The sequence below is a fragment of the Poecilia latipinna genome, unplaced genomic scaffold (assembly GCF_001443285.1).
Source record: "Poecilia latipinna isolate Pla-1442-1.1 unplaced genomic scaffold, P_latipinna-1.0 Scaffold107, whole genome shotgun sequence".
Lineage (NCBI taxonomy): Eukaryota > Metazoa > Chordata > Actinopteri > Cyprinodontiformes > Poeciliidae > Poecilia > Poecilia latipinna.
This window is the reverse complement of record NW_015112723.1, coordinates 562,700-579,757: the sequence shown is the minus strand read 5'-3', so window position 1 is coordinate 579,757 and position 17,058 is coordinate 562,700. Positions and strand designations below refer to the sequence as shown.

The 17,058-nt window shown below is 40.9% G+C and overlaps 1 protein-coding gene across 5 annotated transcripts in view; it reads right to left on the bottom strand.

Moving 5' to 3' along the window:
* The window catches only part of dlg5a (discs, large homolog 5a (Drosophila)), a 52,241-nt gene extending 35,739 nt beyond the window's left edge, over positions 1-16,502 (bottom strand). For 3 of the 5 annotated variants that reach the window (XM_015027798.1, XM_015027802.1, XM_015027799.1), the window contains exons 1-3: positions 15,741-16,502; positions 1,171-1,239; positions 113-287 (exon numbers count right to left, since the gene is read on the bottom strand). In XM_015027798.1, the coding sequence (XP_014883284.1) occupies positions 113-287; positions 1,171-1,239; positions 15,741-16,044 (548 nt within the window). In that variant the 5' untranslated portion in view covers positions 16,045-16,502. The remainder of the gene's footprint in view (positions 1-112; positions 288-1,170; positions 1,240-15,740) is intronic. The other 2 variants (XM_015027801.1, XM_015027803.1) reach the window with 1 other exon arrangement.
* Positions 16,503-17,058: the final 556 nt, after the last annotated feature.

Sequence of the window (17,058 nt, the reverse complement as noted above, 5' to 3'; positions counted from 1 at the left end):
AAGAGAAAAAAAAGGAGACCACTGTAAATCCCCCCCCCGAAAAAAATAAAAAAAAAAAAAAAAAAAAAACCCTCAAATGTCCAAGAACAACGGTTCAGTCCAGGTTTTGTACCTGCAGTCATCGAAGGTGGTCCCAGGCGATGCCAACGCCAGACGCTTCCGAAGCTCGTCCCGTTCCCTGGTCACCTGGCGGAGCTGCAGGAGGATGGTGTCCAGGTTGTCGCCGGCGTGACGGTTGTCGTTAACGGCTGGGGGCGGGGAGGACGCTTCACCGTTTACAGGGGAACCTGTGACAACGAGCCCATTTGAGTCACTTATTGCACACAGCAAAACTATTTAGTGTATTAACTGATTAACAAAATGGCTACGAGAAATACTGAATATGGTGATCATCTCAAATATGTCGCTTTTACTACACAGCCTGTCTTTTCCCAACTTTCATGATCAGAATTGCTGTTTAACTCAAAAAAATGTTTAAATACTAGAAAAATGATAAAGAAAGAAAGACGAGACGAGTTTAGGATGATCTGCTCTATCTAGTAACAGAATATTAAGATTATTATTAAATATGGTTTATTCGAGTACTTCTATCAACACACAACTGAGAGACAGAACTGAAATTCAGATTTTATTTATTGGAGTCATTTTTCAGTCTCAACTCAACTAATAAGATTCTTCAGGCCAGTACATGGATTGCAGTACTTTTCCACTCCAGTAAAGCGTCTATGCTTAAATATTGTAAATCTTTGTCGAGTAGTCAGATCAGGAAGATCATTTCAGAGTCACATTCAGGATCGCTTTCTTCAAAAGAACACCCCCGGCAGGAAGTCTGGGGATTATGTGCATCTTTGAGTCAACTTTTGGATCTTTCTTGGGTTTATGTAACACAGCTGAGTCACTTGGACCTCTGTCAGAAACAGGGAGAGGCAGACCTGGCAAACCTCCTTCGAAAACAGGGAAGAATTGGTCGAGTGTTTTTGCACACATTGTGGGCTTTAAGAGGACAAATAAATCCAACTTCCTGTCCTTTAAATCAGGCATTTATAAACACATTCCTTCATTTTCCTGGATTTACTTCGGCATTGTTTTGGCCCGTTTTGGATTCCAACCTCACCCACCCACTCCGATGCAAAACATTTGCAGCAGGAGTCTTTCGTTATTTATACGTACCAACGCTACTGAGAGAACTGCTGCTTTCCGAGTCTGATGGCATGGTGGACAGGACGCTGTAGGTGGAACCTGCCAGGACAGGAGAGCCATTCAGACGCACAGCATGAACAGAATGATAAACCCACAGTACAGCGAGACGAGAAATTAATACTATATACTCAGCTCTTTGTTTAATGCACAATATTAATATTAATTCAAATTGAATTAATCCATTTTTCTTTCAGCAGCCAGGTTAGAAATCTGACTTTTATACCCGTTATTGTATCCTACGCGTTGCATTTAATAAACCTTCCCCAGATCAATAAAGAAATCGATAGAATTTTCTCCGTTTGTTTTCAGAGATCTGCTCTGAGCCGAGTTCGAGGTGTGCTTTTTGAACTGGCAGGCCGGTTTCTGTGGGCCCCTCTCAGAGTGTTACAGAATAATAACACGAAGAACGGAGTGTGTGCAAGATGTACTATGTTTTAATGGTGCGTCTTGAGCAAAAGCGTACCACGTAAATTTTATGGAACCATCAGGAAACTGTGTCATCCTGTGAAAACAGGGCACAGCGTGGCCAGCTTGGCTCAGTTTTTGACTGCCAACACTGCAGTCAAAAACTCAAAGCTCAACCGAATGCAGGCATTACAAACTACGCTTCATGTAAATCCAGGTGGAAACAAATTCATATAAACTGGACATTTTTATTCTAACCACAATAATCTTGTGGTTAGCTCAGAATCCAGGAACTTGCTTGTGTATATAAAAAATTAAATAAAATAAAAATTGGGATTTAAAAGGGAGCGGAAATGGTGGCCAGCCTCATCAGTGGCAGTCAAGTCGCAGTTTGACAGCAGCAGTTCTTGACTTCTACTTCTGCCCTTGCTTCCCACTGGCTTTAGCTGCAGCTCTCCTGTGTGACGAGGCCAAGCCTAATTAACTATGAGCTCTGTGCGACTGAGCCACTCCATCTTAGGGCCAGCAGACGGAGGGAAGGAGAGGAGAAACAGAGGGGGCATGGGCAAGCAGAGGATGGATGAAAAGAGATAGCCTAAGTAAGTCACAGAAAAGATAAGGAAGAAGTGTATATTGGAGGGGTGGGAGGAGAGCAGCAAAGCGCAAAGGCTTTTAATATGTTCTGACATTCCCTGTCTGACGCTCAACCCTCCTGCTCTGCAAAGTGCTTCCAGCACACAGCTTTGATTGCGTATTGTTCCACCAGACATGATGAGAAGTGCTGTGGAGTTGCACAGCAGTAACTCTCTACAATCGGCACGTCGATGCAAAAAGTGGTTCGCTTATTGCATGTTGCTTTTTCAATGTCTTCGGTGGCTTTCCAATGCAATATTTGACTTCTTGAACCCAGTATGTGACTGACGGTGTCTCACAAAAACAGACGGGAGCCACTGCGAGGCGTTGTGTCAGCTTAGTTGTACGATAAATCTTTTCATAATATCCTAGAGGCAAACTCAGTGAAGCTCTGCTACAAAGAAAAAAGAAAAACAGGCGTATTTGAGGGCAACCTTATGGCAAAGTTATGAGGACAGATATTGCATGGACAGAAACACCCTCAGATGATAAAATTCACTCAGTAATTGCACGCATCTCATTTCTCTACTTTTTTTTTTTCTTTTAAGATTGTCACATTTGTTTTTCAGTTCAAAATTTTTAGACGGATTGATCCTGTTTTCTTACTTTTTATCCTAAGGGACCAAAACAGACAAAATATGCTACAGGTTATTGGACACAGACAAAATACTACTGCAGCTAACCTACAAAACTGATCATGATGACTAGAGTAGTATGTCGGCTGACTTTTCTTTAAAAGCATTCTTTTTCTTTAACTTTTTAAACTAAATACTAAAAGCTCTTTTCCTCCAAGGTGCTGTGTGTGCGGTACAGCCTGCGGACCCGAGTTGTAAGTGTGTGTCTGTGTCTTCCGCCTTTTGGTCATGTTCTGCTCCAGTCGCTGGGTTGCTACAGCTGGGCAGGTTATGCTTCCCTGCAAAATGAACCCGTTTCTAAAAGTTCTTCAAAGACCAGTGTGATCTACTGTTTGCATCATCACAAGAGTGATGAATGATGAGGAAACATCTGGAGGTGAGATGAGCCAACAGACAAAGCTAATGTGTAATTTGTTTTTCCTTGAGTTCAATTTTAAATCGATTAATTTTTAACACTGTTGAAAATATCAAACAGCATTTAAGCAAGACATTTTGCAAAGTTATTACTGCTGCAAATTCACTGTGCACATAAATATAGCAAAAGATGGTTTGGAAGAATTGCGTTGCTATGGTAAAGACATTTAAAAAGCTACAACCAAGTTGTTGCAGTGCCAGAACCAAAACGTTTTTTGTTTTTTTTCAAAAGAAAAGAAATATATATTTTTGTTGTAACTGAATATAAGCCATTGGTTAGAGTTTCTACCCTGACCCTTTAGATCAGGGTAGATCTTGAGAATTGTACTCTTCACTAAACTGATCGATTTTTCATTCATTTCCAGTTCAGACATATCTGTTGAAATTCTAAACAGACATGTTTTTTTTTTTATTATTTATTTACAAATGTCTAACTAAGGCTTTATTTGGTTTTTGGGGGGGGTTTACCGTCATGTTGGAGGTAGCAGTTCTAACATTCAGTTCAATTACATCTCTATATCATTAAGTGCAATCTTTTTTTATGTTTTTTTTTTGTGTGTGTAAAAAATAGATTTTTGGAAGAAATTATTATTTTTTTTTAATCAAATAGAAAAATTATTCAACAGATGGCACCAAACCAAATTCACCAGGAAATGAGGATATAAGATTATTTCCATTTATTCATCTGAGCATATTTCTCCACATTTTACCAGATTTTCATGAAACTCCAGAAAAATACCTCACAGTACATATTGTTGTTTAATACATTTATAAAAAATAAAAATAAAAAAAACACAGGTAGTTCTTAGTTTTAAAGTAATTAAAACTAAGTACCGATTGATTTTTTTCCCTATTTAACCTTTTGAGCACAGATGAAGAAAAAAAGTCTGAGTCAGATTTCTGGCTGAACTACTGGTGCACCTCTGAACATCACCTTCCTCTATGTTTCACTGTGTGATTTGAAAAGGCAAGCCACTTGGATAAATCCCAGTAATCTACTAAAGCCACTCACCAAATAGCATACAGCTATAACTCCTACGCATGCAGCAGCTCTGGGACAATCTTTGGAAATACACAACACGCTTTCTCTGCGAGGACGAAATGTGTGCGCCACAATTTCTATAATGAGATTAAAATCACCGGCTGATAATTCAACCCAGCACGCAGCACGGAGGGACTCAGAGTGGCAAAGATGAGTCAGTGGCGAGAGGCACTTTTTATTATCGATACCAATTAGCACTAGCCACAAACTGGGAGGGAGGCTGATCATTTGTAAACACATTCACAGCATCAATAAAACGGAGCTCCATTAGGGAAGCATAGATCTGATCTCCACAGTGGGAGAAGAAAATACCAGCTAAAACTGGAAGACGAAAGAAAAAGGACCGGAGGAATTCTGGGAAATGGCAAAATAAAATGTCACTGATAAAAGTCATGGTGTACTTTAACAGGAGCAGTTACATGTTACAACACACTAGCATCTAAGGTGGGAATTATTCCAGTGGAAGTCCTGAGGCAATGGCAACAAAGGCCCTTTCGCTGTCATCTAAATAGGCCAGGGGAGTGCTTGCTCCACCGATGAGGTTCCACTTCCCCCACTCCTCCGTCTGCTTCCCCTTGCAGTCACACCGTGTACTACGCTACCAACAGTTGCTTCAGACAACCAGATTATGTTCTTCAGCTCATAAACCAAGACGACAGTCGTTGCCATGGAGAAAGTGGATGAGAGGGAAACTGACTTTGCTATGTGCTGAAAAAAAAGGAGCCTCAGACTATCACAACAACATGCAAAGCGTGGCTCCAACCTTTCACAGCTGGGTTAGACTAAAAAACCTACCAAAAATAACTGCAAAATTTTAATGAAAATATCAGCCATGTTCAAAAATTGTTCAAAAATTCTAAAGAAGAAAAAGTCTGATTTATTTTAGAAAAGCTTATAGTATGAACGCAAATTTATCGGGAACACTCCAGATTTTATTTCAAAGTAAAACATTAAGAACAAAAATCTTACGTTTCAAGAGCAATAAATATCAGGCTATTCAAAAGTTAGTGTCTGTATTGCGCAACAAGAACTCAGTGTGAGAAAATAATATGCTTTTCACTTTCCTGTGATTCAAGAAAAAAAATACTTTGTAGTGTAATTAGTATATTTAGCACCAATTAGTACATCATTTGCCATCGAGAAATATATTTACTGAGAACAGTGGTCAACCTGGTTAGTAATGTTGGATTGCTGTGAGCGTCTGTCAAAATGTAAACAAAACATCATCTTTGTAAATGAGATATTAAATCTCCTGGCTCAGCAGGAGATTTAAAATATAAATCTACAATACAGTTTATACAATTGTTTATAAGGCAACATAGCCTCATCTTTCTGTCAGTGAGCCACAATGAGTCTACATATCCCTCAACTCTAGTTTCCCCAGCTTCATACTCTTTAGAGGACCAAATACAACAAACTAATGCTGCTGAAAACTACCGACTGATTTTACTGCCTATTTCTGTGTAGCTAAAGGATGTGGCAGTATTAAGCCAGAAAGCAGAAAGACTGTCTTCATAATTCTGACAGCTAAATCCTGACAGGGGCTTTATGCGCGGTACGGATGATGTGGTTTAAATAAGAAACATTTCAGTCCCACAAATGTTTTGCAAGACTGCTTCTTATTCCTCAACTTTGTCTCATTTACAAAGATTGAGCACCAACCCAGCAGCAGAACTCCTCTATCCCTCATTTTATATCTACATTCTCTGTACATCACTTTCTGCAACGGTTAAGGTTGGGCAATAGAAAGCTATGTACACTCCATATCTTAAACATAGTAGATTTATAGACTGAAACAAGCCATTTTTCACACAATTCCCTTCAAGGCTTGAATGATGCGTCTGCTTTGCACATGTTCCCAGGGTCTAGGAAGGATGGCGGCTCAGAGGGTGGGGGTTTAACTTGCTGTGTTACTGATATAACTCTGAGTCAGATCAGAGCTCGTCACACGGCTGAAAAAATGGCTTTGTAAAGGAGGGCTTGTTATAAAGAAAACTGAGCTCTGTGCTCAGTTTTCTTAACAGAAAACCCAACAGCTTTGGTTTTCTGTTTTAAAGCAAAACTATTCTGGTTTTGAATTTACCAAGTAGAAACAGTTTGTTTTTATTTGAAATTTGATATTTTACTTTTGAAGCGATTACAGGTGGAAGTCTCCTACTGCTTTGCCCACCTATGAAGTAAAACTGTTTGCTGCTGCTTCTTCTTCTTTGCAAATTAACAGTAGTTCAGCCAGTTTACATGAAAAGTGTATAGAGTTATTTGTTAAGTCTTTCCAAAAAATTAAATTCTCATTTAATAGGTGCTTTTTTAGATAATGGATTGAACAGACCTCATGCAACAGTCATGTTTAAGACATTAATTTATAAACTGACCCCATCTTAAATGCCGGCACAGTTTTCTCCCTGACCCGTCTGCTGCATTCTGTAGTTTGATTACTAATGTCCGCTAATAAAATCTCTGAAGCCTTCAAAGAATAGCTGTGTTCAGAAAGAGATTATATTGCACACACAGGTGGATTCCTGTTTAGTAGTTGCACTGGAATTTGTGTAGAGATGATATTAAAGGTCATAGTAAAGGCAGCTAAAGCGCACAAGCTTTTTTTTTTTAATTAGAATTTTATTTGTAAAAAAATGTTGGACACCGTGTCCCCCTTTTCCTTTACCTTCACAATTATGCATTACTTTGTGTTGCTCTATGAAAAAAAAAAAAAAAACACACAAAAAAGCATTGTTAAGATTTGGGTGAGATCTCTGCAGGTGAGATCTCACCAAAAGTTCCTGGATGAAGAAACTGAGTGATGACAGCTTAGCTATAAAGGAGGACCTCATGTGATACTAATGTTTTGTGTGAAAGATAATTAGTTTTCATTTCCGCTGTGTTCAAATGAGGTGGTTCAGGTCAGCAAATGTTGTCTTACCAATATAGTACAAAGTTTTTACATTAGCATGTTTTAAGGTAAAACAAATGTTATTCTATGAGCAAACGGCATAAACATGCATTGTTAAAGGTGAGAATGGCTTTCACATGCAATCACTGTCTATACCTGCTTACCCTTCGAGAGGGTAGCAGTAAGGGTGTGTTTGGTGGGGGGAGGAGGGGATGCGAAGGAAGGCGGGGGGAAGGTTTGGGTCTGGTGATCATTGTGTGAGGGGCGGGGTGCACAAGAAACAGACTGCCAGTTCCAAACAGGGGCAACAGAGAAACAAACAGAACAACCAACCGAGCACAGAAACACACCGACTAACCTGCCAGTAGAAGAGAACCCATGCATGCACAACATGCCAAACTTCATGAAAAAAGACCCCAGGGCCAGGACCTTCATGAAGCAACTCACACAATCCCATCATAAAAAAAAAAAAAAAAAAAAAACATATTTGAAAAAGCTGGTCAGAATTCATCGACACAGACAGCAGCACTCATTCAGACTTTAAAAAGGTTCGAATCGTCACTATGCAACATAAAAATTACTAAGCAATTTCATACATTCTTTACTGTGTACCGGGACTTACTGTAAACTGTGAGTGGGTCTGATTTCTGGGATGGTAGCAACACCACAGACCAGGATTCTGGGCATGGAGCCAGTGAAACCTCACGGACAGAGTGAAAGATTGATCATCCGCCTTCGAGAGTTTGTGCTTGGCCAAAAAAACAATGACCACTGTATGATGACTCTATGAGACAGGGATACTTCCAGGCTGGCTCCACACTCCCTGCCTCACACCTCAGTGCTCATCGTAGCATGGTAAATCCCACACATCTTTTTTTTAATATATAGGTCCAAACTCTGGCCTCCGGTGCATCTCAAAATAATATCCGTTCCACTATTGACTGAAAATCACGGCTGCCATGAACAGCTTGAACCCCAGAGCGTTTTTGGATCTCTGCAAGTCATTCGGGACACAGAGAGAAAAATTTAGTCCAACAAACCTGTCAAAGCCCCTTTATGCAGCACAGGAATCCTAAGAAAAAAAAAAAAAAAGGCACATCGGTGCCATCCAGACCAACCTATTATCTCTATGCAAAGAGGCCTAGCTCAGCATAAACGAGGCATAATTTCCTGCTGAACAGCTTGCCTCCTCCTGGGGTCAGAAATAAAAGGGTGAAAGATGTCTGCAACATGTCCTCCAAATGCTGCGTAACATGCTGCAGCTAGGACGATGCAAAACAGAGCCGGAGCAAAAACAAAATAGCCGCTGAAATGTTATAAATTTTTACGACATTCCAGTCGTGTTTAATTACAGAGGAACCCCATGTGCATTTAGAAAAGATTTTGTGGGTTCCACTTAAAAGAGCGTGACACGAAATGGCAATAACTAAAAAAGATCATGATGAAAAGGGCATAATTATTACTCAGAAACAATGGTCCAGATGTGAAAAATAAATGTTCAGAATCTAGCATCGGATTATGTGGAGGGGAAAAAACAAAGACATCTGGATTACTTTAGAAAATGGGTTTTCAAAAATCTTGACAACTTCTAATTCCGTTCACATATTTTCTTTATACCAATCAGATGGAGCCTAAAGACACTGACGGTGTTTGATTCTGACTTGCAGAGATGCTAAGGCACACGTAAGGGGACAGAGCAGACGGCAGAATAGGTTTTATTTATCACAAATTAATTTGCAATCTTAGTGCTAAATCTAAATATATTAGGAGACCAAAATTAGAAAACAAAGGTTTTATTGAAAATACTACTTATTAAAAATGTCAGCGCTGTGCCTTTTGCCAATAATCCTGACTTGATAAAGAGGACAAACACGTAATGCTAATTTGGATGTCATCACTGGGAACATTTTGTTTAAGAGCTTTAGCAAAGAGAACCATTACTGCAGTAAAACTGGGTCGGTCTCTCCTTTGTTCCGTGGAAAAGAACTGCATGTGATTTCCTTCATCTGCATTAGATTAAAGTAAGGACTCCAGTGGAGAGGTGAAAGCCAGGCTTCTTCTGCTAAACACAACCTGTTTTCACCACTTCAGACAACCGATAACTCTTAGGTTGCCTTAACGCTGATTTGAGCCAGCAGACTCCGAGGCTGGCTGGCTGTTTTGACACAAGTACTTCAAAAAAATCTTCTCGGTCAGAGCATCAGAAATATGGTGATATTGTGTGCGCACACATGAAAGGCTACTCGTGTTTTATTTTACCATCCACAGCCATCTGTTTTCATTATTCAGAGGAGGAAAGTGTTGTGGTTTGTGCAGGAATTGAGGTTACAGATGAGAAGGTTTTCTTTAAACGGGCAATGAAAAGGGCTCAAAGCATTTGAATTTTATTTCTGCATTTTTTTTGGACTGAAGATATGAAGAGCGTGGTAAACACAAGGGAAATTGACAAGAAGCAAGCCAACATCAGTTGGAATAATAGAAAGTACCACTGAAATGGAGAATGTTTTAAAATAATTTTTTTTTTTTTTTTTTTTTACTTTGCTCAACATAAAAATATGAACAAAACAAAATATTGATCCCGATGTCTCTCAAAGTCGCTTTGTAACTATTCTGACAGTAATTTTAGGACGACTAACGTTTTGAAAGACTCATTTGCACACAGGTTTGTAGCTTTCTGACTGATGTCTTGAGATGCTGTTTCAATATTCCTAAAATATGTTCGGTCTTCATCATGCCATGCAATCGCGAAGTGCAGCAGTTCATCCAGCATCAAAACAGTCCCCTAATATGATGCAGCTGCCACGAGGAGCGATAGAGAGAGTTTTAAGTTAAAAGCTTCCCCTTACTTCCTCTAAATGTAACAACGGTCATTATGGCTAAAAGATTAAATTTCATTCTTGAACAAACGTGTCTGAGATTTCATGTCTACTGAAATTAAGTTCTTCCGGTTACCCCAGAGTGAATTTGTAAACTGTAATCGGTTCTTAATGCTGCTTTTGAATAAAGCTTTCTTCATGTGCGAGCAGTCTCTCAGTCCAGATAGGTTCCACACTTGTTCCCCTGCTGATCTCAAGAACTGGAGTTCAACTGTGTAAAGTCTAAAGATTTTAAAATGCAGATAAGCCTAAAAATTAGATAATAATGCAAGTGGGAAAGCTAGTAAAAGTAATAAGGCCATCCTCGAGTACGTCTCCATCCAAATATATTCCAACAGCTTGACAAACTGATGGCTTCCTCTGTGTGTTCACAACACTGCGCTGGGGGTGGTGAAGTCAGAGGAAGGTACAAAGAGCAACGAAGAGTAAGAAAGAAGGGTGACAAGCTAAGTGGCGACGTGCGTCACAGAATGACAGACACTGATGCAAACTCGGACTGACGGAGAAAGTAAAGCCAGGTCGAGCTCTTGGGAGGTATTTAAAAGCCTTGCTGGTGACAAAGAGCGCCACGGTCATAATTCATTTCGTCTGGAAAGAGTGGTTTATAGGACAGAATCTCGTTGACACAGAGGACAGCAACCCTCCTCCTATAACACAGAAACACTGCCCCATGTCCTGGGCTGCTGTACACAGAGCAAGCTGCTGACTGTGCACTTTGGGGGCTGCAGAACTTCTCAACAAAAGCTCTGTTGTCTCAGTCTCTCTTGCTCCCTCTGCCTATCACCCGCCTCTGTCTCACTGGCAAAACGTTTTAGCGTGCAAAGAAATATAGCTACTCGCTGGGATAAAGAGTCTTGGTGAGTCGTGGTAATGGCTTGGAGGAACAAAGCCTATAAGACCTAAAAAGCACTTGGGAGGGGGGGGAAAGGAAGATCAGAAGTACCAAAAATGAGAAAACAAGTCAAGAAAGCAAAAGAAGCAGACAAGAAGACCAATATAAACAAGGGCATAATTAATTAAATAAATGAGATGTTGGTTTCAAAGTTTGTAACCAGATCCCTGGAATCACCTTTTCCAACCGTCTTCCTATGAATATATGATGCTGCAACCATCATGTTAGAGTGAGGAGAGTGTGTTCAGAGTGATATGCAGTGTCACTCTGATATCATGTTTAGCATGACAATAAAAAAAATGTTTTTTTAATTATTTTGACCAAAGGTTTGCTGTTGTCTCTGTTGTTGTGTCCTTGGACAAGACTCTTCACTCACCTTGCCTGCTGGCAGTGGTCAGAAGGGCCAACGGCGCAATATAGCTGCCTTGTTTCTATCAGTCTGCCATAGGGCAGCTGCAGCTACAATCCAGTAGCTTACCACCATCAGCATTTGAGTGTGTGCATGAATGGAAATAACAGATTTCATGCAAAGCGTCTTTGAGTGTCCTCAAAATCGCTACACAAGTCTGATGTCATATTACTTGCAAACCATACATCCTCCGACTCTCTTTCACAATTTTATTCATGCCAACAGTCTTCCATAGGGCTACAATAAGAGTCCACAACTAATGGGTGTCTTGTCAACAGATTCCCCCCACCTGAGCATTATATCTCTGCAGCTCCTTCTGAGTTACCAAAGACCTATCGGGACATCCTGGATTAATGCTCTTCTTACTCAGCCTGTCAATTTAGGTGGACGATTGCGACCAAAACACACTGACGTTCATAGTTGTAAAGTTACAAAAAGTGAAAATGTGTTACCGCTCTATGGATATAAATATGTAGTGTGCGGAAAACAGCACACTAGCTAGGGAATGAATAGAGCCTAATTGCTGGTGTTTACATTTGTAAAAATGCATTTAGATAAATCTGAGAACATAGAGAGTGCTTTCTCTTGTTGAAAAGCAGGGTCAATACAATTCATTCATGGTCAATATTTAGCAGACATCTTTCGCAACAGGAAAGCTGCAGGGTTTAGGTGCACAAATCTAAAAACTGTGCCTAAATAACCCTCTTCAGAAAACACGAAGCAGTTTGCCATCTTTGCCACCAATTATTTACAGCTTGTGGGCGCTAATCATTGCGTATTAACGTGTGCACCTGCACCATTTTCCTTTGGCAGAACGACACGTCTTTGGATGATTTTGTACATGCGTGTCTTTGGAGGCTTAGCTGGCGCAGGCGGCAAAGTGGAGAACAAGAGCAGGCAGGCAGCATGAGACGAGGACATGCTGAGAGCAGGTTGCTATCAGCAAGACACATCACATTCAGAATACCTCTCCTCTTCTCTCACACCCTGCCTTGTTCACAGACACGCCACGGCTCTGAGGATTTCATCCCCGATGATCCCTTTCTACCAGCTTCTCTGCCTGAAGGTACACCACTTGTCTTCAGGCTCTTATAAGACAACGTTAAAACATTAATTAGATCACCCTCATCATTCTCTCAATGATGACAACAACAACAACAAAAATCTAATTAATGAGGACCGTAACTGTGAAAAGAGTAAGCCAGAAACGCAGCAGCTAATACAGATGACTGCAAATGAATTAAAAAGCGTGTCTCGCAGAGAAAGTTTAATCCCAGAGTGAGGAGAGCTGGGCTATAATCCTCTGTTGAATAACCACAGACTGACAAGTCAGACCCACTATAGTTGTGCTCGCTTTCTCCAAATACAACACATGTCACCTCCAAGGCCTGGTGCTTTAGAATAAAAAGGTGTGTGTTCAGGGGAAGCCCAAATCCACACTGCTGAGTGTTATTCTCCAGCAGCTACACTCAATACAAGGAAGTAATAAAGCTTAAGGAAGCATTAGTGATCCTGTCAGCAAAGCAGCAAGAAACCAACTCAGCACAAGTTGCAAAGGTCTACTTTCAACCAATATACTAAGGCTAACCTTGCACCACTCAACAATAGATGTAGTCCTCCCGGGATAAGGCTGCTGTGTTATGATTCGGAGCGCTGCCTGCAAGGTTGCTTTATTCATGTGAAACACTGTATGCGTCTTCATCTCCTCCAAACTTCTGGATCTTCTGGCTCATCCTGAATTCAAGCCTCCGGGCCACGATGCCAGTTGCGAGAGAGCCACTGACTGGCTTTTAGTCACTTGATGTCCCTTTGTCTCTGTGAAACGGCAACCAAAACCAGTGAAGTGAAGGCAGTAGCTGCGAGGAGAGGAAACAAATCAAATGGCCACACTGGCTCTCCGTCCTTCACATAATACGCTCATTGATAGACTGGACAAGTGGGGTGGGTCAATGCTGATCTGGTTCAGATCCAGCAATGCCAGACCAGGACTACTTTGTGTAATTCAGCACTTAAAAATCTGCTCAATACAAAGATCACATCTGGGGTCCATCAGGGTTCAATTTCCAGGCCATTCAGAATAAAGTACGGTAACTTTCTCCTTTGCATCAGAGGTGTAATGGTACTGGTAATCAGTGTATAAAGTAGAGGCCTTTTAGTTCAGCATGCACATGAACCAAAAAAAAATACAAAAAAATACAGTGATGTTTTAAACCAGACCACATGCAGAATTGACTAAATTAAAAAAAATCCCCAGCCAGATCAGTACTGGAAACTTTTTGAAATGCCAGAAGGCTGCACTGGAGAAGGCCTTCAGCACCATGGCAATAGTAGCTTAAATCTACCCTAACAGGCCAGATCCCAGTTGCAGGCTGTGCAAAAAAGGCTCCAGAAACAATCAAGCATCTCACAGCTGGGTATAAGATATTAGCAGAAAAGGAATTTATGATATCTCATCACTGGCTGGTATAGTATATAGAAACATCTACAAACTAGAGATCCCTGGGTCACAGCTGCAGTTATCCTCCGAGGTGGTGGAAAATAACCAAAAAAGATCCGGTGGGACCTCAAGATGGAAAAGGAAAAAAGGTAAAACCAGACTTTGTGATTATTGTCATTATTTATCAATGTGGTCATTCCAAATGATGGAAACATCTGGAAAAAGTAACACGAGGAACTGGAGAAATACAGTTTCTCCAGTTTCTGAAGAAAGAAGCCCCTAGGCCCCTTTCTGGGGAGCCGAAGAGGCTCTTTCTGGGGGGAAGGGCTAGAAAGAGCCTGGCTGGTGACGGCAGCTGTAGTGCAGGTCATTGGAGCCCTCGGTGCAGTTACACCCACACTGGAAAAATGGCTGCAACAGATACCTGGAGAAACATCTGACATCTCAGTCTAGAACAGTACAGTTCAAGAAACGCTGCAGAAATCCCTCAAGCTCCTGGGCCTCTGGTAGAAAACTGGAGCTTGTGATGAAGAGCTCTCCTCCCCACCCATGAAACAGAGGCGAGAGAGAGAGATGATGAGCTAGAGATTTTGTTTTTCTTGACTGAACACAGACTTAAAAAAAAACTACACTTTCCTAAATTCCTAAAAATGAGGAATTTACACACCAAACAAGAAGTTTGTTATGGTATTGAATCAGACCCAGATATCAGATCAAAGCAAAATTACCACATGTTTTCTGGTTTCAGTAGTTTAGATCTTTAGATTATTGTAATGGTCTCCTTAAAGCTCTCAGTACAAGAAGAAAAGGTGTATATCAGACATCCAAAATAACCAAAGTCAACACCATGAAAATTAATCCTTTCACACCTAATTAGAGCAATGGCTTAAGGTTTGCAAATTCTACATTTAAAAGGTGTTACGGTTATTGACCTAAATGGTCTTGGACTGCAGAACTTTTGGAGTTGCCTGTCAGGTCTGAACCATCTAAATCTTTTAGATCACCAGAGAATCGTTCACTCACAGAACCAATCAGCTCAACATGGAGAGCCTGATTTTAGCTTCTAGGCTTGTCAGCTCTAGAACCACCAGAAAACCTGCTGGCTCCTTCAGACTGAGGCTAAAAACATTACAAATTATAGAAGCTTTCCCATTAAAGGGCACATATTGATCTATCAGTTAATTTTTATCATATCTAAGCAATATTTGTGCTTAAATTTGAACTTTGCCATTTATTTCTCAATGCTACTTTTTCTGTTATATCGAATCCATTTCTTGTTTTTTTTCCTTAGATAAACCCCCCTTTCCAATAAGACAATTAAAAAAAAATATGAATGCACCATCATCACAGTTGGTCAGCAGTTTGGTCTGCAACAAATGCATGGGTAGGCTGCATGCACACAGTCATGTGCAGGTTGATATGGACTTAACATGTCAGCAGCAAATCCGTTGCCATGGAAACAACCCAGACTACATAATGTACAAACTATAAGGCCACCTTATGACAAACGAGCGTTTGTGGTGGATTGTAGCAAAATCGTTTGCATCTAAACAAAGCTCCAATGGGAGTGATGATCTCGACTTCGGGATGTTTCTGTTTTGGCGATTTGCTGAAGTCCTGACTTTCTGCTCTGTGCTGCTGCACTCTACTGATTTTAAAAGTCAGTCAATGTGATAGCAACACTGCCACACGAATATGTGCACTAATATTTCCATGCTTCCAAAAAAAAAATCAAAAGATTTTTAGTAGTTTTGAGCCGATAGTAAAATCAAGCTTCACGTCTTGCACGTTTTCTTGCAGCAGACCACCCAGATTGCACTCATTGCGAGGTCTATGCCGCGACAGGGATCGCTCATTTCTGGATTCAATCAGCAGGCTTTTTAATGAGAAGTTGGGGTCTGGGCTCTTACCAGTGGAGTGGTCCACAGGTCCACCGCCATTGTTGCTGAACAGGGCAATGTACAGGTCAGGGTATGCTTTCTCCAGGGCCACACACAGGTCGGGGAAATGGTCGCTCTCCTTGCTCATCAGCATCTTCAAAAGATGATCGACTTTCTCGGCGCTGGACGAGCAGTTCTGGTCCAGTTCGAACCTGTCCAGTTGACTCAAAGTACCCGAGACTATCAGCAGCTCGATCACTCGGTCCGCATCTGTTATGGACTCCAGTAAGTTCTGGTGGCACTGGTCTAGCAACTCTTTGTGCTTTGGCTCCATTGCTATCCGCCGTAGTTCCGTAGCTTTCCCAGCTAACCCCAGACGGCCAAGTGGATGTTAGGATCCTCACCGATCAAAAGTACCGAACGATTACCGAACTGAACTTACCGCTGCTCGCAGAAGTTCGTCGGAACCAGCACGGCATGAGGTTGCACGGGAAATCGATTTTTATAGCATATTGAAAAAGGCACAAGAAGCCATATTTGTTGCCCAAGGCTGTTGACTGCACTAAACAGCGATACATGTTTCCATCTTCCTAACGTGGAGCAGTTCCGCTCGTTTTTTGCTTCCCCCTCACGTACTCGTCAACTGAACACATTTTCCTCTCCTTCTGGGTCATTTCAGGCTCCTTTCGCCAACTCAACTGCTGGGAAAACTCACTTAACTCCGCCGCTGATCCTCAGTTACACTGTACCCTCCGCCATGTCTGAGCAACTCAGCAGCTGCTGCCCACTGTCAATCAACGGTCCGTATATTTACCATAAAAGGTAAAGAGGGCGGCGTGCCACAGAAAAGACGCCCATTTCTTCAATGGGCGTGCACGTTACTCTGTAGTGTAGGTCTAAAATCCCAGATGGATGAACCGAGAACGGAGAGAATATTATCCAGGAAAATGTTCACCGATATGATTAAGTTGAAAACGTTCTGCAACGTGTGTTCGTTACATCCAAAACGAGTAATCCTCAAAGTAAGTTAATCTATCATAATTTAACAAAAATAAATAAATAAACATTTAACTGACAGGGTACAACAATAACTTCTCCAAGCACCACCATTTCACCATGTATTTTAAAATTGTGGGACAGCAGACATTGAACTTTTTCTGTTTGAAATGTCCCTTTGTGCCTTTTTGGCACATGTAGTAGAAGGACCTTATGTGGCACTTTGTGACAAATTCTTAAACTATTCAAAGTTTCATAGAAAACACAAGTATTTGTACAACTAAACGGTCACATTACGTCCGTTTAAATTAGAAAACACCTGTAAGTATGCAAAAATAAAATATTTTACGTA